Raw genomic sequence first — 24,090 nt, forward strand, 5'->3', positions numbered from 1 at the left:
AAGCTGCTTCAGTAAACAAAACAGCAGCATAACTCATTTAAAATAATAAATGTATATTCCTGTTTATAAACTAAAACTGAGCATCCTTTCATTTTTCAACATCCACATTCTTAAGGCCTCTTTCAGAACAGGCAAGCGAGAAGCCCTGGTCACATTGCATCATAGGCCCTTCTGCAGGATTTCTTTATCTCTACATTGGTCAACCTCACCAAGTTTGCTAGGGGGGCAGGTACACACAGTTTCTGTGGCACAGCCATATCGTTGCAGGTGAGCTTTCAAATAACCCATTTCCAAGCCATTTAGGGCTTCGAGCAGGATCACCAGCACTTTAATTTGGGCCCAGAAGAACATGGGCCACCACTGCCACTGGAGCCAGAGGTTGCCCAACCCTGATATATGTGATGTTGTTGAAAAAATGGGTAAAGGACAAAATAGAATCTTGTGGCAACAGGAGGGCCACAAGAAGAGCAAGTCCTCCTAAAACTGTCTTCTGGCCAGCTGTGTCCTTCCAGCCATGGGAGCACAACCACCACTCTACCTCCAAGTCCTACCTCAGCTAGATGACTAAGAAAGATTCCATACCTGATAGTATCAGAGGCTGCATGGCCACCCAACAGGGATGCTGAGAGGTCTAGAATTACCAACAGGTGTGCACTCCTGGTATCCATTCTTTGATCTACATCCTCCATTATGGTGGCCAAGGCTCCTTCTGTCCTAAACCCAGCCTAGATGCTACACTGCAAAAGATCCAAATAATTTGAGATACTCTGTGTTTCTGATTCCCTTTGAATGTCATTGATATTGTTACAAAGAAGTCTTGACAATGGCAGGCTTACCTCCATGTAATTTTGACTTCCAGTTTGCCATCTTGATTCATTTGTGTAACCACCTCCCCCTTTCCAGATGTTGCAAGAGCGGTTCCGTGAATTTGCCCGAGACACCGGAAACATTGGGCAGGAGCGTGTCGATACCGTCAACCACATGGCAGATGAGCTCATCAATTCGGGACATTCTGATGCTGCCACCATTGCTGAGTGGAAGGACGGTCTTAATGAAGCCTGGGCTGACCTCTTGGAGCTCATTGACACGAGAACGCAGATCCTTGCAGCCTCTTATGAACTGCATAAATTTTACCATGATGCCAAGGAGATCTTTGGACGAATACAGGACAAACACAAGAAACTGCCAGAGGAGCTTGGTAGAGATCAAAACACAGTGGAAACCTTACAGAGGATGCATACAACATTTGAGCACGACATCCAGGCCTTAGGAACACAGGTGTGCATTCCAAACCGACAATTTATCACAGTCCCTGGAACACAGGGATCTGCATGCTACTGAATGGGAGAGAAAGAATACTCTGTATTTCTTAGGGTTGTTGTCTCCTTTTCTTTCTACACCCCATGAAGTTTACTAAAATTCCAGCTCGGCATCCTTTTAAATAAGATACGCAGATTCTCAGGGCAAGGAACCAAATGTGACTCCCCTAGGCCCAAATCTGGCCTTCCATGGTTCCCAGGTAGCTGAGCACCAATAATTTGTGCAGCTTTAAAAGACTGAAATGCCTATCCTAAGGTTTATTGACAGGCAGTAAGGTTTTTAGCGTAAAATATGCTGGCATTCTTTGTATTTCTAGCCCCTTTTCCATTTATTCCCAGTTCTTTTACCTTCAGGCCTACCTAGAAGTGTTTCTCTGAAATGGAATTGGGCCTTGAGGTGAAAGAGGCTCAGCATTCCTGCTTGAATTCAGGCCTTCTCAACCTGGTACCTTCCACCAGGTTTGGATGACAACTCCCAACACCCCCGCCTAGGTGGGGCTGATAGGAGTTGTAGTTCAACACAGAGGGTGGGTGCCAGGTTGGGGAACAGAACTTCAAACAAAAAAACCAGGATTCTTTACTTATTCACACCACACATACCATCAAGGAATTCCCAGCCATAAAATGTGGCAGGCCCCACTAATTTAAGAGAGGATGAGACTGCAACAGCTAGATGGAACTCCAGTGTGGCAGTATGCCAGGGAAGAAAGGTCTTATTTCAAGGGGCAGGAAACTTGTGGTTCTCCAGAGGTTTGTCCCTCGACTCACATCATCCCTGAGCATTGACTACACTGTGCAGGACTGATGGGAAGCTGCAGGCCAAATACCTGGAGGACCACGAGTTTCCCACTGCTTTATGGCCAACCATCTGGCCAACCATGGTTGCAAATACGCTGAACTGGATAGGATTGTGTCCTTGTGTTCCTTGTAATTTCACAGATTCTTCATGAATCCACTGTTGCGTTTTTTTGAGGTTTTAGTGAAAAATCTGGGTGCCTGGTAGTGCAAGCTAAAGCTGTGCCAAACCGTTTGGGCAGCTCTTTTTTCAACAATGTATTGGGCAAGTAGGAGTAATACTACCCCTGTTCACAATTACTGTGTTTTGGGAAGGGAACATTTCCCTGAATTTTTCATAGTGGGCTGTCCCTTACCTTACTTAATCTGACAAAGCATCTGAAGGTCTGTTGTTGCTTTCTTCCCAGGAGCACAGCAGAAAAGTAGGCCTCCCTTTTTATGCTAGGTGGAGGGAGATTGCTTTGGAAACTGGAGATGGAATTTTGGCCCATCCTTCATGGAAATCACTTGAATGTTCACTGAGCTATAATTTATAATTAAGGATCAGAAGGAAGGCGCATTTAATTAATCATGGCAATCAAACCACCAGCATGAATCTTAAAGTGTGATGTCAGAAAAATCAGCTTGCTGCACAGAGGAGACTGAGGTCCTGCAGGCTACATAAATTGTTTAAATTAAGCAAGAGAGAAAATAGTTATTTTGCATAACTTAGAGCACAACCCTATGCATGTTTAGACAGGAAAAAAAAATTCTCCAGCTCCCAGCTTTCTTCATCCAGTGAACAAGATGCCTCTCTGAGAATCTTCAGCAGTTCTGAGATTTCATCAGGTATTGCCCATATATTTTGCTGCATAACTTTGCAATCATAAAAGAGAGAAACTTGCTGGCTGATGTTTTTTTAAATCAGAACCCAGATGCTGGAGAGGCGGATTTCTGCATGTACTACTGGATAGGGTTCCATTGCAGCAAAGTGTGCTGATATGTGTGGAAATTTGGTGTCAAAGCTGCTTTGGCTGAGATGTATCCATCGTTCTTACACCAGGTGCGACAGCTACAAGAGGATGCGGCCCGCCTTCAGTCCGCCTATGCTGGAGACAAGGCCGATGACATCCAGAGGCGTGAAAATGAAGTTTTGGAGGCGTGGAAGTCTTTGCTTGATGCCTGTGAGGGACGCAGGGTCAGGCTAGTAGATACTGGGGACAAATTCCGTTTCTTCAGCATGGTCCGCGATCTCATGCTCTGGATGGAAGATGTCATTCGTCAGATTGAAGCCCAAGAGAAGCCAAGGTAAAATGAAATTATAAGCAAAAGCGGTGGTGGTAGGCCTCTTGTTGCGTTAAAGTGACTTCTGCAGATGCAGCCCTTCATGTTCTTAAGAGGTTGAGTTTTCATTGAATGGTACTGGATTGAACTGGACTTGAGGTTGGCCTGAGTTCAAATCCACGCTTAGCCAGGAACACATGGGCTTTTGAGCTTCAGTTTTCATCTGTAAAATGGGAACAAGCCCCTACAAGTGGGCAGAAATGGTGCAATACGATTACTTCCTCACCTAGACTTCTGGCAACAGTGGGCTAGAAAATCATTGATAGATTGCACAAAACCTGCACATGATTTTCATAATGGAATGGGATTATAAGGGGATTGAACCAGTTCATGGAAAGCAAGAGCCTCAGTGGTTCTGTGCTACATCCAGTATTAGTGGCTGTCTGCATATGTACACCAGTTGCTGGGGAACATGGGTGCTGTCACACTCATGTCCTACTCGTGGTTTTTGTAAACAGCTGTTTTGCAAAGTCTGCATGGAGATAGCTCACCTGTGCTTGCATGCTTGGTTATAAATTTGGTGTATGCCTTTCTGAACCATTGACATTTTGTTTTAGAGATGTTTCCTCTGTTGAATTGCTGATGAACAATCACCAGGGGATCAAAGCAGAAATAGATGCCCGTAATGACAGCTTCACAGCGTGCATTGAACTGGGAAAAGCATTGCTGGCAAGGAAGCACTATGCGTCAGAAGAGGTACTGTGCTTTCTGTAACTGCAAGAGAGCATGGTCTGGAAGACAATATGTAAGAACTGCATCGTCAGATGTGAAAAGCTCCCTGCATTAAATGAAGTTATTCTTAAACCTCTGCCTTTTCCAGGCTGCTTTACATTCTGTCTGTCTAATGAGTTTATATGCTGCCTCTTCATAGTTGATCAAGGTGGCCTACAAAAATAAAAATGTTAAAAATAGTAACAAATAACCCGATAAATCATTAGTTCCATAATAGTGCAGCACTTCTTTTAAGTTAAAAGGGTGGAGTTTGCAGCTGCAAGATGTTGCGATGGCCACCAAACGACTCGGAGGTCGTTTACAGGGGATTAGTTCATGTTGGAACATCAGAGCAGAGGGTGTCTAAGCAGACTTGATCAGCACATCTCCTCTTAGGTTATTACAGGAAGGAATCTCCTTGTTTTTGGTCAGAGTCTCAGAACTGGTGTATGGCAGTGATACTGGGTTTGTTTGATTCTTACTCTTATTCTGGTCTGGTCACATCAGGCTTGATTTCTGTTAATGTTTGCTGTGTCTTTGGGGTGCACACTATGCAGATCTGCAGAGGATAAGCTTAGAAATTTGGCTTTTAATTTTAGCAAAAAGAAGAGGCCCTGCACTAGGACCATGTGGCCACATGTTGGGAGCATTAAGAAGAGCAGCTCTGTCACAGCCTAAAGAGGAGGAGAAGCGTCATCTTGTGTGACCCTAATGTTCCTTTAATTCCTTTCAGATCAAGGAAAAGCTATTGCAGTTGACAGAGAAGAGAAAAGAAATGATTGACAAATGGGAAGACAGATGGGAGTGGTTGAGACTGAGTAAGGATCTCTTGTCTGCTGTTTAAAGAATAATACCACCTTTCCCCCTCCCTCCCTTCTCTTAAATTGCTGTCATTCATGGATGGGGTTGACATTTAAGGCCTTGTATTTAAAGACCAGTTTTGTTCTTTTAATCCATAGTATGATTTCCCTGTTGGGTTGTACATCTCAGTTTAGTTTAGTGGTTGGACTTGTCTTTGGGAGATACAAGTTCTAGTCCCCACTTGACCATGGGGTGACCTTGGGTGACCTTGGACCTGTCACTCACTGTCAGTCTAACCTACCTTGTAGAGTTGTTGAGAGGATAAAGCAGGGAAGAGAGAGACCATTTACACTTTCTTGGGTTCCTTGCAGGAGAAAACAGACAATAAAAAGAAGGATCTGGAAAAGGATTTATTGATTTATTTAATGTATATGCCACCCCATTTGCCACAGGCTCTCTGAGCGGCTCACAACATGATTAAAACAATATAATTGGTCATAACATAAAACTAAACAATGAATACTAAAATAGCCATGATAAAACAAAAATACATAATAAAATCAGCATTAAAATAAAAAATAAGGCAGTAGAAAAAGAGTATCATTAAAAACCATTAAACAGTGAATCAAACAGCTCACTCACTAGAGTGCTTATGAAAGAGAGAAGTTTTTAACAGGTGCCTAAAAATATACAGAGTAGGTTCCAGCCGCATCTTGGATGGAATACCCGAGTTGGGGCACTATCACAAAAAATTATCCTGGCGTATAGCACTGGCTATGGAGTATAAGAGGCAGGGTCCCTCATATCTTGAGCAAATATTATCTTCTGTTTTCAAGGTAATAAGGCTATTAAGACAGGAGCCAGTTAGATTTTTTTTCTTTTAAACTTCCACATCCCCGATGGAGAGATGGTTGGTTTGTAATCCGTCAGGACATGTAAAAACATTACAGTGCTTTTGCACCCATCAATTGTCACTCACACATCACCTTCTTTGGTGTAATGATAAATTTCAAAGTGTGGGCGCTCATGCTGACAGCCCCCATTGTCAGACCCCCGAGGAGAAGGGAGAAACAGAGGCCGTGAGTTGCACTGACGTATTTCCACAAGCCAGCTTTAGCACATCTTTCAAAATGTTACTGGATCATGATTGCTCATTCAAAGCCAAACCACCCCACAATGGTTCCCATTACAACAGTGATACCTCATATCAGTTCAGAGGGAGCTGGGAACTCAAAGGGAAATGGCGACAGGCATCAGCATCCCAGCCAATCAGGAGTGCTGGCAATGCGTCCCTCCAAGCCCGGGTCCCACTACACCACTCATCACTATAAGCTACATTTTCACCCACAGAATCGTAGAAACATAAAAAGCTGCTTTATGCTAAGTTAAATTCTGCTGCCCAGGAGGTATGTGTAACTAGACACGATCCAAGAGCTCACAGTCTCGGCCATGGTTACCATCTCTCTGAAATGTGTTTTGAAGAGCCATAGTTTGCCAACATTGCTGAAATGTTTTAGCGACCAGCTCAAGTGTTAGATTACTTCTGCAAATAGGTGGTTCTCATGAGCAACAAAAAATAGCACGCAGGCTTTCATGTGAAGAGGCTTTCATTCATTGCTTCGAACAGAGAGGCATGGAAAGCAATGATCCATAGAGTGGCGAAGAGTCAGGCTCAACGGAATAATTGACGATGATGATTCCTCCCCTACCATCTCCTGCCCCCCCAAAAAAGATGGAGAAAAATATAATTATACAAATAATGCATTAGAAATTAGTGATAAATCAGTGAGGGCAAGCCACATTAGTCTGTTGCAGCAAATTCAATTGTGTGTTAGATCCCAGCATAAGCATTTAATAATAATAATAAATATGTGTTGTAGGTAGTATTTCAGTGTTACGATGGTACTGCTATAATTGCTTTGTGCACGTTATACGCATGCTGGGATTTCCAGCGTCTCTTTATGTTTATAAAAAGAAAACATCTCTTTATGTTTTTAAAATAAATTGTTTTTCGCTGGGAGAGTGGCAGACGGCAAAAAGATGAGTGGGCCACCCCTGCTGTCCGTATTTAGAGTCATAAGGACTGGTAACGCACCTTGAAGTTCATACTCTACTTCTGCCTCGTATTTCAGTTCTTGGGTGCATCACTTTTCATTCAGTCTCACCAGTTTGCCTTCTGGTTATGTGTGTTTTCTGAGCAGCCTTGCCCACCATGGCAGCCATTTTGTGGGAGCATCCACCACACTTGCAGAATTCTAAACGTGCCGACTGACCCCAAAAAATTGGGATTCCCTAACGGAAAGCCAGGTCCTGATGGTCCTCCTGGAACATGCCTTCTCATTATGCAGGCTATTCATTCACCATTGTTGGCTTTTAACGGAATCTTCCATTCCCAGAGAGCCCTAAATTGGCTATAGGTTGTGGTATATACATTTTAAAAATAAATAAAATTAAAAAAAAAACTTCCTGTGCCCATCATGGGGAAGTCCTTGGGGTTGAAAGCTATCTGTGGTTGCAGAAGAGCTCTCCAAATCACTTGTTCTGTATTATTCTGATGAAACAAGCCAAGGAACCTGCACTGAGGAAGAATGGTGTACAGTGCTTTTATGGAAACAGGGTCATAAGAAACCTAAGTCTCTCGGGTAGTACTTGCTGGCCCTAAGCATCAAACATTCATTCATTCATTTAAACAATTTCTATTCCGCCCCATTCGCAAAAAGCCTCGGGGCGGCTTACAACAATATTGTAACAAATATTTCTGACTTCAATTTAGTTCTGGAAGTACACCAGTTTTCAAGGGATGCAAGTGTTGCTGAGGCCTGGCTACTAGGGCAGGAGCCGTACTTGTCAAGTCGTGAGATAGGACAAAGTGTGGATGAAGTGGAAAAACTCATCAAGAGGCATGAAGCGTTTGAGAAATCTGCCGCGACTTGGGATGAAAGATTCGCAGCGCTTGAAAGACTTACTACGGTGAGTTGCTGCAGGAGCCATCTTGGGTTCTTTGTACCCAAGTGTTTCAGCTGTTTTAAGTACTCTTAAATAATTGCATAGGTTGTGGTAGATTGCTTGTTTGAAAAGATGAGGTCAATTAAATGTACATAAGAGCAATAACACTAATTTTGAAGCAAAAAGCATACTTTGTGATTTAATGTTGCATACTTATGGAACGGCAGATTGTCTCAGAAAAGGCATTCCGTCCAGCGTGAGTGAAAGCAGATAATGACACTTCCAGCAAGGTGCTGGCCATCTGCAGCCTTTTTAAACCCTTGGGTTTAAAATCATTTCAGAAAATTAAAATCTCTTGCAGATTAATTGAATGCATGTTTCAAAAGAACTTTCAGTAAACAATAATCCAACAGAAAATGGAGGGCGCATTTTCTCAGTAACTATTCTTCACTCCAGTGGATAACAGGACCCCATACAAGATGTAAGAAAGGACTAATATATCATAGATGCAATGCAATAAGATGGTAAAACAATATTCATAATGAAAATAAACCAAGAACCTAAAAACAGCAAAGTAGATTAGGTATAAACTAGCCTTAAAACATTAAAATGCCTGGACAAATAAATACACTTTATTCTAGCATCAGAATTATGCACATGACAGCTTCAGCTGAGCTTGGATGGGGAAGGCATTCAGAAAGTGAGGTGCTACCATGGAGAAGACCCTTTGTCTAGTTCCTTCACCATGGGAAGGCTTCCTGGCTTGGGGTTCAGTATCTGCAGGATTATACAACACTTTCGTGACCTGAGCTGCACTGACCGCAGTGCTCTAGCAGTTGTGGAGGGGAGGGAACCTTCTGTCCAGGGTCTGGTAGTGCTCCAAGACAAAAAGCCCCGGATGGCCCTTGGAAGATGGACCATCATCAGAAACACAGTAAAGGATGGGTGTTAAGTTTGGAGTGCCTAAGAAATAAGCCAAGCTGTTTCCCCTTTGTTAGGAAATAGCTCTGCATTTCCAAGACTCTCTCTAATACGCTGTGTGTGTGTGTGTGTGTGTGTGTGTGTGTGTGTGTGAGAGTGTGTGAGAGAGAGAGAGAGAGAGAGAGAGAGAGAGAGAGAGAGAGAGAGAGAGAGATGGGAGGAGATGGTCACCTGTCTCTACCTAGGTTGTTGTTCAAGTAGGACCTAACATTGTCTTTTTCTCAAACCTCTCCTGAATCCCTCCTCTCCCCACTCCCAAGTTGGAATTGTTGGAAGTACGTCGACAGCAAGAAGAAGAAGAGCGGAAGAGGCAGCCTCCTTCTCCGGAGCCAAGCCCCAAGACTGGAGAGGAGCCTCAGCAGTGGTAAGCAGGCGGGTGAGCTGGGAAAGGAAGTGGGAGACGCAGAGCTTGTGTGGCTTCCTAGCTGCATGCAGGCGCCGCCAGCTTGGGAGCCAGCCACACCAGGAGGGCTGTGTGTTGGCCGCCACCGTCCTGCACGAATTGAGTGTTTGTCCCTGAATCGCTTCCCCTCTGCCCCATGCCACTTGGGACCTTGGCAGGTACAGTGGCAACAACGCTGATGCAGAAACCATCCGAAAGGTTTACCCTTGTGCTTCTGCTTCCTCTCTCTACAGGGATGGCACAAAAGGAGAACAGGTCTCGCAGAACGGTTTGCCGCCGGACCAGGAATCTCCCCGGGTTAGTTATCGCTCCCAAACCTACCAAAACTACAAAAACTTTAATAGCAGATGGACAGCTAGTGACCGGCCACGGTCTGGACTCTGAGACACAAAACAATGTTCAGGAGGCCACTGGCTACTTCTCTTTCCATTTGTCTCTGATTTGTTTGCCTCTGAGATCCTTTATAGCTTCATTCCTCCACACCCCAATCCATGCAACTTTATTTAACGAGTAGCCATCACACCCCTTCCCCCTCCACAGCAGCCTGCTCTTTGATTTTATACATGTTTATATATATATATATATATGTTGCCTTAATTCTAATACTTCGGATGCCTTCAGGCACTTGGGTGCATTGCGACAAAGCTTTTGTTTCATGATCTTCTGTTGTGAGTTTTTCATTTTGCTAATAGCCTTGAGATTTTTGCAGCTTAAAGCCATCCCTTTATGTGAGTAATTGAAATGTAATGCGATTTCATCCTAATGGAAGACGAGAAGTAGAGTCTTGGCAGGTATGATGCTTCTAGCTATGCTAACAGGTTTGAGTCGCACAGTGCTAGCGAACCAAATGCACTTTCAGCAGATGCATTATGCACGCGATCCGAGCTTACAGACTGAAGGCACTCAGCAGAAGAGGTTGGGGAGGGAGTGATAAAGGAGAAGGGAAGGGAGGAGCAGCCGCACCAAGGGTACAAGTCAAGCGGTTAGTAAGTTGTTAAGCATTCCAAGTGAAATGAACCCATGAACTGACAATAAACACTAAATGGCAAGATGATGCAAAATTAGCAGACAACTGGATCTTTCTTCTTACTGTCTCTACAAGGGTTTCCAGTGTTGCTTTTGTCTAGCTGGTGGCTTCACTTATTGTCAAAGCCACCACCATTACTCTGTGGTTATATATTATTTTGGAACAGTGAGCAGATTTCAGATTCAACCTTAAATCTGTTAGAATGTCATAAGCCCTCTTGAATTGAGCAGGACCCCCACAAAGCTTTTCCCTATGTGACAATTACAGGCTGCATTGTCATATCATTTTAGGTACCAGATTCTGGCTTAGTAAGCCAGAATGACAGGGTTCAGACAACACGGTAACTCACACTCAAAGGGTGAGTGCTGGCTATCATCAGCCCATGGACTGTTGTTGAAACATGGGTTGTCATGTTATCTGAACTCAGCCATTTGTTAACCATGAACAACCCAACGAGAGAACCCATGCTTTGTTGCTAGATTGTGACCTGTAGGTTGTTCATCTCTGTTTGTTATCTCAACTGAGTTCAGACAACACAATAACCCATGTTTCAACAACAACCCACTACAGCAGATGCTCAGTCCATACTCTATCCTGAGTTTTGGTTATTAATTCATCTGAACTCAGTCAATGTGAACAAGTTGTGTGCTCAGTTGGGAGTAGGTAAGAGTAGGCAGCCCATCTTCATGAAAGTGAGTAAACAAGCCATGAAGTACTGCTTCATGTGAGGTCCAAACCCTGGACTATGTTTAAGTGCATCTAATTAAGCAGGGTTTGTAAAGTAATGACAAACCATGGTTTAAAGCTGGCTTTGTGTGTTTTGGGTATAATTAACCCTAATACCAGGCTTGGATCTTGTATGAGCCTGTTCTGCTCCTGATTTGTTTACATGCTGCTATGAAGGAGAAGCAAAGCGGGCATGGCCCAGCCATGGCTTGTTTCCATTCTGAATTGTTAAATCATCATTTTCAGCTTAAGCGTTACACAAATATGGTGATAATGGGAACAGAAGGAGAGCCATCTTTGCCTTTCCCCAGTAGCAGTTGCTTACCATGATGTGCTATTTCAGGCTGCAAACCCAAACACTCTGACAGATTTTTGCCAAAAGCAGGACTTCTGAGGAAACATGGTTAGTACTGCACAGTCCATGAGATGGGTCTTCTGTACAACTGTAAAAGCATTTTATGGACCACCTTGGAGATTTTAAGAATGCAAACTTGACTATTTCCACCAATTCGGTCCTTTCTTTCCCACCGTACAAATGAAAATTCTAAGGGGAAAGCTGTGGAGGAAAGAGGGAAGATGTAAGTGCATGAATGGGCAGCAAAGGTAAAAATATGTTGCATCATGTTGAGACAAGTGGCTCAAGGGTAAGAGGTCTCTACTACTGTGGAAGGAGGAGGTCCATCCTAGAGGTCCGCTGGAGGAGGGGGTGAATCATGAACCTTCACTTAGTAGAGGTTATGCAGAGGATCGTTTAGGAGCAAGTCAGAATTAATACTGAAACATTTGCTTGCTGACTGTTCCTTTCCAAAAGAGGAGGCCAGGTAGAGGAAGAGTAAAGCTACCAGCAGTGTAGCTACCACTGGACAGATCCCTTTTTGTCATGCTGGCATTCAAGGAGCAGTCGGCTCAAGGGGTTCTGTTTGACACTCATCACACACCAATGAGGTTAGTTAGGCTGATAGACCCTGATAAAGAACCATCTCAGCACATAGTTCACTACAGAGCTACTCCCTCTCCCCAGATAATTTCTTAGGAATTTCTTCCCAAAACAATTCTAGCAGAGTATTCTCAACATGCTCACAAGCCACATTTCCCAAGATTCTTTGGACAGAAGCGATGACAGTTAAACTCCACACGTTTCTAATTGCTGCAGTTTCTGGCCTGTGCCATCAAATTGACTCAGACTTACAGTGACCCTATGAAGGAATGCACTCCAAAAGGTTTTGTCCTTAGATTGTATTGTTTTTATACTTTTAGAGGCACTGCCTCTGGGATCGCCCTTGCTGATAAAAGAGCAATTCAATTAAATACTGTAGGTGCTGTATTGCCATTGCCGGTAGAAGTGGTGAGGCGTGTGATGCCCCCAACAAAACCCAGACTGGGTGGCGTGCTGTAATCCAGAGTTCGCCTCCCCATTAGCGCCACCAGTCCACATCAATCATGCATGGAAAGAGCACAGAAAATTGACACATTGTGCTTTACGGGTGGGCGAATCGCTCAAAAATAGGCCAAGCGGTGGCCACGTCATCTTGCGTAAAAGTTGCACTGAAAACCTCTTTCATTTACATAGGCTGAGATTATGGCATAGTTTATAGTTGGTTCCCATAATTTAAGAGAGATTGGTGGAATCTTCATAATTGGCACTTGTGAGTTTTCTCAGGTTTATTTTATGGCCTTGTTATTTCAGAAAGTTTTTCTGTTCTAGTGTATCCACCCCCTTCAAAACCTTTCTGACCTTTAGCAAATCCTCTGGTATGCCTCAGAGTCTTCATAAAGTGCACCAGATGTGTTTTGAATTTCTCAGTATTGTCCAGCAAAATTCATTAGTGTAAGGAGGTTGGGATTTTATAGTTGCATGCAAACTATGTATTTCTTCATTATCATGCATTTCTCTCTCTTTTTCTCTTGTCAGGATTTCAGCATATAGCTCCATAATATTCTTTAGATTTCCTTGTAACTGCATATTTATATGTTTTGGTGCTTTCATTCAACCAAGGTCAGGTCTTTTGCCCCTCAAAGTGCATTAAGTATGCAGGACTCAGAGCTGCTTTTTGAACGGTTTCTGTGGGAAAGAGGAATGGTACAATCTGTTCTTCACCCTTGAATACCTGAACAAGGTTCCATTTCATCATAATGGCTCTGAATAGCTAACGCCCAGAGGAGGGCTAGTATCAAAGAAGTCAAATCTAAATCCCGGAGCATAAGGGGGTGCTGTGATTTTCTCTTCCATTAAACACCACCTTTCTTTTTATTTTAAAAATTACGTTAATTTACAGAACAGTGTGTTGGCTGTCCTTTCTTTGCACATGTCTCTTGATTCCTCATCCAGTGGTGCAAACGCTTAAGGAAAAAGAGCAATCCTGAATGTAATATTTTTATTCATGCACTTTGAGAAATAAAGGGGGTATTTCCAGTCATGCCCTCCCCTGCTGCCATGCCACATTGTATGGGCAGGATTTACATCCTTTGAAAGCCAGCTACGCACTAAACCGACCTGCTATTAACATTCCAGGGATGGAAATGTGTCTTCCGAACATACTTGTGTTTATGTGTTTTTGCTGCTGCTCGTGTGATTAACCGTTGTCGCCCGTGGTGTAATGACTGCATGCTCAAAGCATGTTTCCCATTAAAATTTTATTCAGCTGTATTCTCATCCTGCCCCCCCCCTTGTGTCATCATAATCGTTTGCATACATGTTTACCTCTCCTTTGCTGTGGAAAGCATTGGTTTAAAAAAAAAGGTCATTAAGGTATTTGCCACTGAGTGTTAAGAAGGTGGTGCAGACCAGCAGCAGACGTTACCTGCTCAGGTATGGACGGCTCACTGCCATGATGCTTCACCCTTGCCTGCACAGGCAAGCGATTCTCAGGCAGTCCCCGTGCACAGCCTCAGCTACTGCATTGGCTCCCAACGGCCAGAAATTGGGAAGTGCCAATGGGGACTCAGTAAAATACACCAAGATGGCCTGCCTGTGGGACAGGGATGGAGCGTCATCTGCTGGGTGCAAGATCCTGTGTTCACATCCTTTGCTACCCATTCTCCATTACACAAACTTATTTTTCTACTTGACAGAATCTTACTAGGATGAATCCCACAATATCTGTATTTACATATCCTGTTCTGGCCCTGGCTGGATATTCTCCATAGCTGAGGACTTTTGATTGTTCAGGCTCACGTTCTCATAATCCCTTTCTAGTTATATTCAAAGATGAGAATAACCACACATTTGAAAATACTCTTGTTTGTCCGTAAGTTTTGCTTAGCTGAATATTTGGGTTGCCTGCTGGGGGCTTAAGCTGCATGATATGGGTTCATATTGAGACCTAGACTTGATGGAGACATTTGGCTGGTTTCTAGAACTGAGCGTTCTTACTGAAGATGTCAGATTAGCTCTTCTTACAAACTCAGTAGATTAGAAGAAAGCATACATCAAAAATATAAAACATTAAGAGGCTCTGAGGTAGCTTATTGTGCAATCCTAAACATGTCTACTGAGAATTAATTTATACTGTTTTTAGTGGGTCTCACCCAGAAATAACAGGGTCTCAGACTGCCCCCTTAGAAGACTAACTGTTCAGGGCCACTGGGAAGGGGCAAGGTTAAGGCTCTTCCTCACACCTGCCAGTAAATTACCTTGCTGCTGAAGCCTGCATCTCATGGTGGAGCAGCTGGGTGGCCAGGAAAAGTGGCCGGGCACCCTGAGATTGCTTGGTCTACAGGTCTCCATAGGCACTCTTAGGGTTTGTGCGGCTTGGAGAGCTGCCCAGCTGAGTGCATCATTAAAGCTGGTTTGGCTGCTTTAAGCTCATGGACAGAAGTATTTACCACCGGACCATTTGCATCCATTTAAGACTTTTTAGAAATCGTGTAGAAACATTTTTATAGCATAAAATCACATCTAAGCAATTGTTGCATATAACAGCACAACAAGAACATCTTGCAGCTTAAAAGGCACGTCAGAGCAAAACGGTTTGAACAATCCTGCAAAGGGTTAGGAGAAAAGGGGCTACTGAAGCCTCCCAAGGAGGGAGTTCCACAGATGAGGTGCCATGACTGAGAAGACACTGTTGTGCTGGAACACTGGAGGTCAGCTAACATACTAGGGTGAGAGTTACAAGATGATGTAGAAGCCCCATTCACAAGTGTCACACCAAACAGTTGTAGCTAAACCAGCGAATGTACAGCTTGCTGCATTATAACTCTACCGCTTCTGAATTGTCCCAACCTTGGCTGGAGCTGTGAAAGTGTCTTTTAATGATGATATCCCGAGGAGTCTCTGCTTGTCCTCCATGCAAAAATGGCACAAAGTGTTTGTAATCTACTACTAGAGCACTGAACAGCACTAGGCTTTAGTAACTTGCTAATCATAATCCCCACACTCCAGTTGTGTAACTCTTTGTGGGCTGCTACCGATGCCTTTTTTGTGGCCCAGAAATGGAAATCCCAAATTCTTGATAAACATTACCTATCCCAATTGGGTCCAAGCCTCTGTTGTGAGAGTTTAAAGCTTTCAGGATTTCGCTTGTAAATGATTTGGGGAATGAAATGGCTGCTGAAGACTTCAAGAATGTGACCAGTCAGAGCTGGCCTTGTAGGCATCTCAGTATCGGTACAACGGAAACGTGACCAACAAAGCGAGCGATGGCCAAGTCCTTGGTTCTGTCTTTGTTTGGGGGTAAATAGACGTGTGACGTTGAGTGGTTGTAGTGTTTTCCTAGCTCCTTTAACATCCGTTCCAATCCAATCCACCCAATTCCAAAGTCTGACAATAGAGACTTTGAAAGAAATTTAATATTTTTAACTTTTGACCTATCTCCTTCCACATTCCTCTTCCTTATAAACCTGCCTGTCTTTGAAAATCCAATTTCTTTAACAAGGATGGTGGACCTGATGAAAATGCATGCTGTCCTCTACCTACCAACTTCTGCATGTTGTCTTCTGATTATACTGTCACCTTGGGGATGGGATAGCTGGTAGTGGTGTTGAAGATGCATATGCACTTGTAGAAGCAGTGCTGTGATGAATTGTGAATGCTGCTGACTTAATACATGGAGTTACTGCACAGGCACAGCTGCAGTAATTCTATAAATGTATGAAAGATGACTTTTGTGAACCATTCAGATTTTTCTTTCTGTTTTTCTTATCTTAGGGAAGTGAGATTCTTGCTATTGTAGCATTCGAGCAATCAAAAATGTTTGCAGAGAAAGAATGTGACCACAATCTGGGGTTCCACACATGTGCCCGGTGCTCATGACCTGGCAAAGAACTGCATTCTCTGTAGCCATTAAGAGAGAAGGCAGAGTTGCATGTGCAATTAGCATTTACTAGAAACTGTGGAGCATTAAGGATTGATTAGCCAAGCCAGATGTGGTAAAACTCTCACAGATGGATGATCCCCTCTTCTTCCCCATTACTTCACCTCTGTCAGTTGGGTACTAATCTATTGATGTTTCCTTCAACCTTATGTTTCTCCAGCGGGGTGTAAGGACAGATTTACTCAATGGCCTAGGCTTTTGTAGATGGAGTGTGCAAATGAGCATCTTTTTTAAATTTTAAATAAAAAGGAAATGCTTTCTGATGCCATCTTACCCAGCAGCAGTTCATTCCTCACTCTTGTTTCTTAGATGGGAGAAGGACGGGAAGCCAATGAAATGGTCAACGGAGCAGCAGATCAGAGGACAAGTTCTAAAGAAACAAGTCCGGTTCCTTCACCAACTGCAGATCGCAAAGCCAAGACAGGCCTCCAGGCCCAGACAGCTGCCACCCTCCCAGCCAAAACACAAGAGATGCCTTCTGCTCAGATGGAGGGCTTCTTGCATCGCAAGCATGAATGGGAGTCCCACAGCAAGAAGGCCTCAAACAGGTATTGTATTTTGAATGAAGATCAGGAGAATGGAAAGATAGTTTGGTGAATCTGGTTTTAATCTGGTTCTGTCCTGTAAGCTAGGGCTCTTGTTCCTTTGGTCTGATGTCCCAATCCACTCAGCCAGTGTTTCCCTAACTTTTCATGGCCTCTCCACATGTTACCAATTAGTTCCTACTTCTCTGACTCCATGGCTTGGTTGTTCAGCTTTTGCATGTTTTCACCTTCTCATTCTAAAAGGCTGATTTGTTTATCCAAAGGATTAGTTACTGGCAGAAAAAGCTTTAAGTGAAAATTTTAAAAAAGCTTCTGGAAGTACACATTTGCATTAAAACAAGATGGTGCTTGCCACACACCTTGTTTTAAATGTAGATGTTCTACTTTTTGCTGTTTCTGACCCATCCTGCTCTTAAAGCCTTCAGTTCACTGACTAATGAACTATGGTAATGGAATTACACTCTTTTCTTTTTTTACTTGTTAGTGGCTGTTCTGTATTGAAAATGGAAAGACTTTTACTAGGGTTCTTGTTTTAACAGCATCTCACTGGCTGAGTTCACATGACATACTAACACACCCTGTGAGCAAGTGATGCGGTGTGGGTTATTCATGGAACGTGGGTTGCTCTGTTGTGCAGCAGGCATTTGAGCTTGCCATGGGCTGCCTCCCTCTCCTTCCCCTTGGTGTTCCCATAGGTATCCCAGGGTCTTACATGGCAAAACCTGTCTTGTTTGTCCTACTGTGATTGCCACCTCTTTTGCTGTGGCTTCCTCTTGCTTTTTGAAAACTGTTTTGTGATCTGTAAAATGACGTCCAATGACAGCCCCTCCAAAGTGCCCAAGCGGTATATTGAAGTGTTCATCTCACCACCTGGTCTCGTTTTTGCCAGAAATGTTTTCAGTAATTATTTTGAAAGTTTGGTCATTAGTTCAGAGTTGCTCATGTGTGTACAGCTCTGATTGCTTGAAACTGTTGTCAAAGTAAGCAACATCCATGGACATTGACAAAGTCAGGCTTCAGATACCTTAGTTTGCTTTCATTTGACAGCTGTCATATGGTGTGAAGTACAAATAAAGTTGCCAGCAGAGTTTGCTTGCAAAGGGGGAAGATCCTTAGGTAGTTAGGTTGGACTTGACAGTTCTCAGTGTTCTTTACATTTTCCCAAGACTCAAGGTGTTTGCGAAAGAGGAAAGGTGAAGCCCACATCATTTTCAGGAACACTTTTGTCAGCTGTCAAAAGAGAGCTTTCCTTTAAAACAGGTTTTTTGACAGGGCTTAATAGGCCTTTTGACATGGATATTGTATGTATGTATGTTGTATATGTCCCTGTCAAAAACCATACCATTGCTGCTTTCCTTATGAAAAAAAATAAAATGTGCTTAGACCTGACTAGTGCACCAATGCCAGAAATAGGAAAGCTCTAGAATGGTTCTATTTGGCAAACCACCTTTTCTCCTCCTCTCCTTCTGTTTCTTCAAGAACTGTGCCATTCATGCTTCTTGCACATTAATATATTTTTCAGGAAAGAGCTTTGATCTGCTTATGTAACACTACAGTGATAAAAATACAAAGTGAAGGTGTGCTTCCTTGTGACAGTTGCTTTTTTGTTTCCTTTGATTTCCCAAGATCTTGGCATAATGTCTACTGTGTTATTAACAACCAAGAGATGGGCTTTTACAAAGATGCAAAGGCTGCTTCCTCAGGCATTCCCTACCACAGTGAGATCCCTGTGAGTTTGAAAGAAGCAGTGTGTGAGGTGGCAGTTGAATACAAGAAGAAGAAGCATGTGTTTAAGCTAAGGTAAGAATTTGGCATCTCTCCCTGTGGGATAGGATTTTGTGCAGCTGGCCTGACAGTTTCTCTAAATCAGTGGCTTTTAGGAAATCATTTCCACATCCATGGGTCTGTCAAGAAACTCTAGTACATTCGCAACACACAGCCGGTGCACTGCAGAGGACACTGTACCCTAGAAACATAGCACCCTACGTTCATCAGGGCACTATTCAGGTCTGCTGGGCCTCATTCTTTCCCCTGTAGTCCTTGCCTGCCCCCTTTTAAATTCCAACATATGGTAGGCCTAATATAAACTGGATGACTTCATTTTGTGGCATTCTTGGTTTCAGAACAGGAACTCACCTTTTGACTATTCTGCTGCGACCGTGTAGACAGGGAGGTTTGTCAGACCAGCTCAAAAAGCACAAAGGGCAGGAATCAGTATGTACGTCCAAGGTCCCAGAATCCTTTTTCTTGTTTGCACTAGTATAGCTGCACTTCGGGGCTGATTTTTAATTTGCTACGCCAGAGGCTTTTGGGGATAATATTCCAGCATCAAACATGATTATTTCCACATTATTTTTATATCCTGGCTTTTTTCCTCTTTGCAAGGGTCCAGGGCATGGGCAACTGGGTAACAGATAATACTCTAGGACCCAGGAAACAAGGCAAGGTGGTAAAGCCAGATTCCAGTTACCAGTCCAAGTCATAAGTCCAAATTGCAGAGTGAATCAGGGCAAAGTCAGACCAGGAGTCCACTGTAGCACAGTCCAGGAAACAAAGGAGTGCTCAAACAGAAGCCAGGAGTCAAGAGACAGCATGAGGGAGCAGGTGCCAAACACAGCAACAGCTTCAGTACACTGGAGACCAGAGTTCCTTAAAGCAGCTTGTCAGGGGAAGAGCCAGTTCTTAAATAGCTCTTCCCTAAGGGCTCAGGTGGTGCTCTTGAGCACCCTGGCATCTGCAGCACTGTGGGACAAATCCTGCAACTACCAGGGCTGTTATTCTGATGCTTGGCCAGCAGGAGGAGCCCTGAAGCTGCCCAGATCCTGACACTCTTGCAAGGGACCCAAGGCAGCTTTCTCTTACCCATTTTATTCTCATAGCAACAGCCATGTGAAGTAGGTTAGACTGAGAGTCTCTGACTGGCCTCAGAGTCTCCCAGTGAGATTCATGGTTAAGTGGGACTAGAACCCGGATCTCCCAAGTCCGCAGCGCTACATCACACTGGCTCCAACATTGCACATAGTTGCAATGATCAGAGGCAGCCTTCAATCCTTTTGCTTCAAGGGCATATAGATGGCAAGAGTCTGTCTTCAAGGGGCAACACAACCAAATCCTTCTTCAAGGGATTTTAATAGTTTTGCTTCCAAATGTAAAAGAACAAGCAAAAAGCCTCTATACACCTTCCAGAAAGTCGCTTAGCATTAAGTTACCTTTAAAGAGAACAAGCAAAGCAAGTGAATATTATCTAAGCAGCTTGCCAAGATAGGGGAGAGATTATTAAGTTTCTTAAAAATAATAGAAGATGAGTTTGAGAGAAGCCAGCTCATCAACCGGGAAGCCAAATGCTTTGGAGAATTTCCCCATCTTCCCTAGTGAAGTCACAGAACCTCCAGCTGTGTGATTTATTGATGATTGTTCATATTGTTATAGTCCTTTGATGATCTTGATGCATTGTTAAGACCAGGAACTGCTGCATTCAGTGTGGCTTTGTGCCCCCAGATGTGCTACAGATGTGCGGATGACTACGAAGGAGGTAGAATAACTCCAACTCAGTCTGGCTCGTGGTCCCTTCCAGACGTGTTGAACTGCATTTTCCATAATTCCCAGCAAGTATGGCCAAATACCTTGCAAGTGAGGAATTATGGGAGTTGCAGTGTAATATGTCTGGAGGCCACCAAATTGAGGAAGGTTGGTGCAATGGTTAGAACCATAGATTTGGAGGGGGCCTTGAAGACCATCTAGAGCAGCCCCCTACCAGGACTAGAAAATCCCCCACAGAACATCCGCAGCATCCAGCTGTTGCCAAGAACTTCTAAATTCAAGTATTCTCTGAGATGGCAGGAATTGGGACCCTCTGGTGGTTCCTTTGAAGGAAACACTGGAGCCCCAGCTCTGAAAGAGGCTATTCCAGTTCAAAGTCAATAAAATACTGCTCTTGTACAAATCTGTGATATGCCCACACTAGAAATATGGTATACAGTTCTGAAAAAAGGACATTTTAATGTTCAAAAGAGTAAAGAAAGGGGGTACTATATGAGTGAGGGGATGCCGCAACTCCCCTTTGAGGGAAGGTCACAACATCTAGAACTGTTTACCTTAGCAAAAATGGATGAGTAAGAGGAGATATGATAGAGGTGTACAAAATTATGCATAGTGTGGAGAACATAGGAAGGAAGGAGATGGATTCTTCTTCCTTTGTCATAATACTGGAAGGCGGCAGGGTCATCCAGTGAGCCTGAATGGGAAATTGGAAACCCGGGAGAAGGACCTCTTCACACAGCATATCCCTAAAACTTGGAATTTGATACTGCCAGATTTAGTGACAGCCACCAGTTTGGATGGCTTAGAACCCATGGCTTAGAACCCATTTTGGTGGATCTCAGTGCTTGTGGGCTTCTCATAGCCAACTGGCTGGCCACCATTTGAACAGAATGCTAGGCCAGATAGGGTTTTGGTCTCATTCTAGCAGGCTTTTCTTATGGACTTAGGAAATCTTAACTTTAAAAATGTTAAAACCCAGAGCTATCTGGCTCTTATGAAGAATATTCTGGTGGGTTCTAGCTCCTCGGAGCCTCGGCGTTCCATCCTGCTCCCCTGCTGAGCTGGAGCGCAGTGTCTGCTTATTTGTTAATACCCCATTTTTCCAGACAAAATGCCTTCTGGAAAGCAGCTTATAGCTTAAATTCAACTTAAATATAATACAAATGGTTTTTTTTTAATTATGGAACCTCTTGAAAATTGTGTGTGGTAGAACTCCAGTGGGCACATCCTACTTTTGATGGTCATCTGATGGTCATATTCTACTTTTCAAGTGACAGTGGTGAAGAGTATTTGTGCAAGGGAGTACTGAATAATAAAACTGTATTCTGCACCTAGGTATTCCGAGTTCTGTGACCTGTATAGAATGTACAACTGAAAAACTTAGCATAATTTCCTTTTCAGCTGCATAATTTATTCTGCATGGTTTCCACATTTTTTCTGGTTTTACTAAATCCTTTAAAAGCTGGATTGCACATGGATGTTTGAGTATATCCTCAGAGAAACATAGTCTTTAAAAAAACCACGCAAACTGATCTTCAGAGGAAGTGGAATGCTCCACAGATAGTCCATCTTGTATTCAGTTTCTGTGCTCCCATAGAATTGCAGCAAATTCAAGCCATACTCTGAATCATATAAACTGCTCAAAGCTTCTTGCAGGTGAAAGTTAAAAGAAGCAGCACAACAATGTAAGAACAAGTAATAAACTATTAAGGAGATAAAACAATTTAGAAAAACAAAGAAACCAGGAACCAGTTAGGTTGTCGACCTGTTGGGATGAAAAGGTCCTCAGGCCATGACAGAGTTCCACCAATCCAGGAGCCACATGGATCTCCTGGGGACCAGGGAGTTTCATAACTTAAGCCCTACTATGGGAAAGGTCTTTTCTCACATCACCCACCAGCCAGGCCACTAATGGCAACAAGACAGGAATATGGCCTTCTCCCAGTGACTGGAGGGACAGATGGGTTGATGTGGGAGAAGATGGTTCATCCAGGGTATATATGTATTTTCCTGTTTGAGAAATGGTTGTGGGTGTCCTAGAGGTGGCTCTTGATTCTGTGACTTCAATGGAAGACAATGCCAGTGTCATGGTTCTGGTACGCCTGGTTGCCCTCCTGTCCTTCTAGGCTTTCCAGAAACATTTGATTAGTCTTTTTGGGAAAGGATGCTTAGCTAGATAGACTTTAGTCTGACCTTCTTAGATTTCTTTATGTTCTTCCTCAGAGATAAACAGAAATGTGAAGCTTTGGCTATGGGGTGGCATACAAATGCGATAGATAAATAAATAAAAAATAAACCTCCCTAAGCATGTTGCAGCTGCAGACCTGGGATGGACATCAGTGTCCTGGGAACACCCAGGCCACCCTTGAAAGTGGCAGCAGGGATACAGGATGCTCCGGAATGAGGACTGGAAGGTTCCGTTCTCAGATTGGGGAATGTGTGCACCACTGGGGTATAGCACTGGAGTATACGTGGGAGCCAACCTGAGTGCTGCCTTTGTTTTGGTAGAGAGGTTATGAATCAAATCGATAAATACTCTACGCTAAAGATGGCCCAATATGGGTGGTGCATACTCCAACAATGAGTCTCAATGAATGACTCAAGAACAAGGATGCAGCCTCTGCAGCTCTTCCCTGAATGACAGGAACAGCTCTCGTGCTTGATTGTGATGCAAATTTATCATTCCTGTTCTCAGGTTAACTGATGGCAATGAGTATCTCTTCCAAGCCAAAGATGATGTAAGTTTCTATTACTTGTGCTCTTCTTTTCATTTTGTCTAAATAATATTAGTGTTTTATTAGCAACCGAGTTACTCCATAATGTGTTAACTTCGCATTCTGCATTAAGGAATAGATTTTAAATTTTCCTGGTTGGCAAAGACCTTCATCTCACCCTCTGGCCTATGTGTTGTTATGCCATCCTAACACAAGGAGGTTCTAGATTTTCATTTTCTCATTTATGATAGGCACATACTTTTGGGGAAGGGTCTGCAGAATTTTTGAACTCCTGGGAACGGGGTGTGTATTCCAGACACCCCCTCCCCCAACTTCAGCGCACATTATGGAATCATGAATGTAATTTTCTTTTAGGCAATGTTTGTAAGATTAGCTGTTCAGATGTTTATGACCCAGATCTGCCAGTGTCCATTCTTTTCTGGAAGTAAAGACAAATAAGCTATCTGAATTGAGGATTTTAAACATTCCCTATCTGGAGTGTCGTGGGCAAAGCCTAGAACGTGCCTCCGCCAGATTTCAAGATGGAAGCTCAAGGAGGAGCCATAGCTTGGCTCCTGCTTTGCATGCAGATGCTTTCAAGTTCCATCCCTGGAATTTTGAGCTAGAAAAGTTAAGTGAAAGACCCCTTTCTAAATCCCTTGAATTCTACTGCCAGTATTAGTTAGGCTGGTCTCACCTGGCATGAGGTGGGCTATTGTTTCCAAATATGCCCATATCCCCCAGCTTCCTTTGATCAGACTGCAGACTCGTTCACTGTCTCCATCCAGAAGAGCCCGCCTCTGGGTGAATTTGCTATCGCATGTTCTTCAGCTCATTAGTCTCTTTCTGCATGGTTTCAATTTCAAAAATCCATTTATATCAGGTGCATTATTTCAGGGTGGGGGCCAGATCTGACCCACCTGGCCAATCATTGGTAATTTTCT

General features: G+C 43.4%; 1 protein-coding gene across 5 annotated transcripts in view; it reads left to right on the forward strand.

Moving 5' to 3' along the window:
• SPTBN1 (spectrin beta, non-erythrocytic 1) overlaps window positions 1-24,090 on the forward strand; it is a 209,551-nt gene that overhangs the window by 177,968 nt on the left and 7,493 nt on the right. For all 5 annotated transcript variants that reach the window (XM_044429615.1, XM_044429617.1, XM_044429618.1 and 2 more), the window contains 10 exons: window positions 904-1,278; window positions 3,157-3,401; window positions 3,995-4,133; window positions 4,882-4,966; window positions 7,723-7,919; window positions 9,137-9,240; window positions 9,513-9,576; window positions 16,657-16,895; window positions 18,519-18,692; window positions 23,128-23,170. In XM_044429615.1, coding sequence (XP_044285550.1) covers window positions 904-1,278; window positions 3,157-3,401; window positions 3,995-4,133; window positions 4,882-4,966; window positions 7,723-7,919; window positions 9,137-9,240; window positions 9,513-9,576; window positions 16,657-16,895; window positions 18,519-18,692; window positions 23,128-23,170 — 1,665 coding nt within the window. The remainder of the gene's footprint in view (window positions 1-903; window positions 1,279-3,156; window positions 3,402-3,994; window positions 4,134-4,881; window positions 4,967-7,722; window positions 7,920-9,136; window positions 9,241-9,512; window positions 9,577-16,656; window positions 16,896-18,518; window positions 18,693-23,127; window positions 23,171-24,090) is intronic.

The sequence above is a fragment of the Varanus komodoensis genome, unplaced genomic scaffold (genome assembly GCF_004798865.1).
Source record: "Varanus komodoensis strain SLA01 unplaced genomic scaffold, ASM479886v1 scaffold2, whole genome shotgun sequence".
Lineage (NCBI taxonomy): Eukaryota > Metazoa > Chordata > Lepidosauria > Squamata > Varanidae > Varanus > Varanus komodoensis.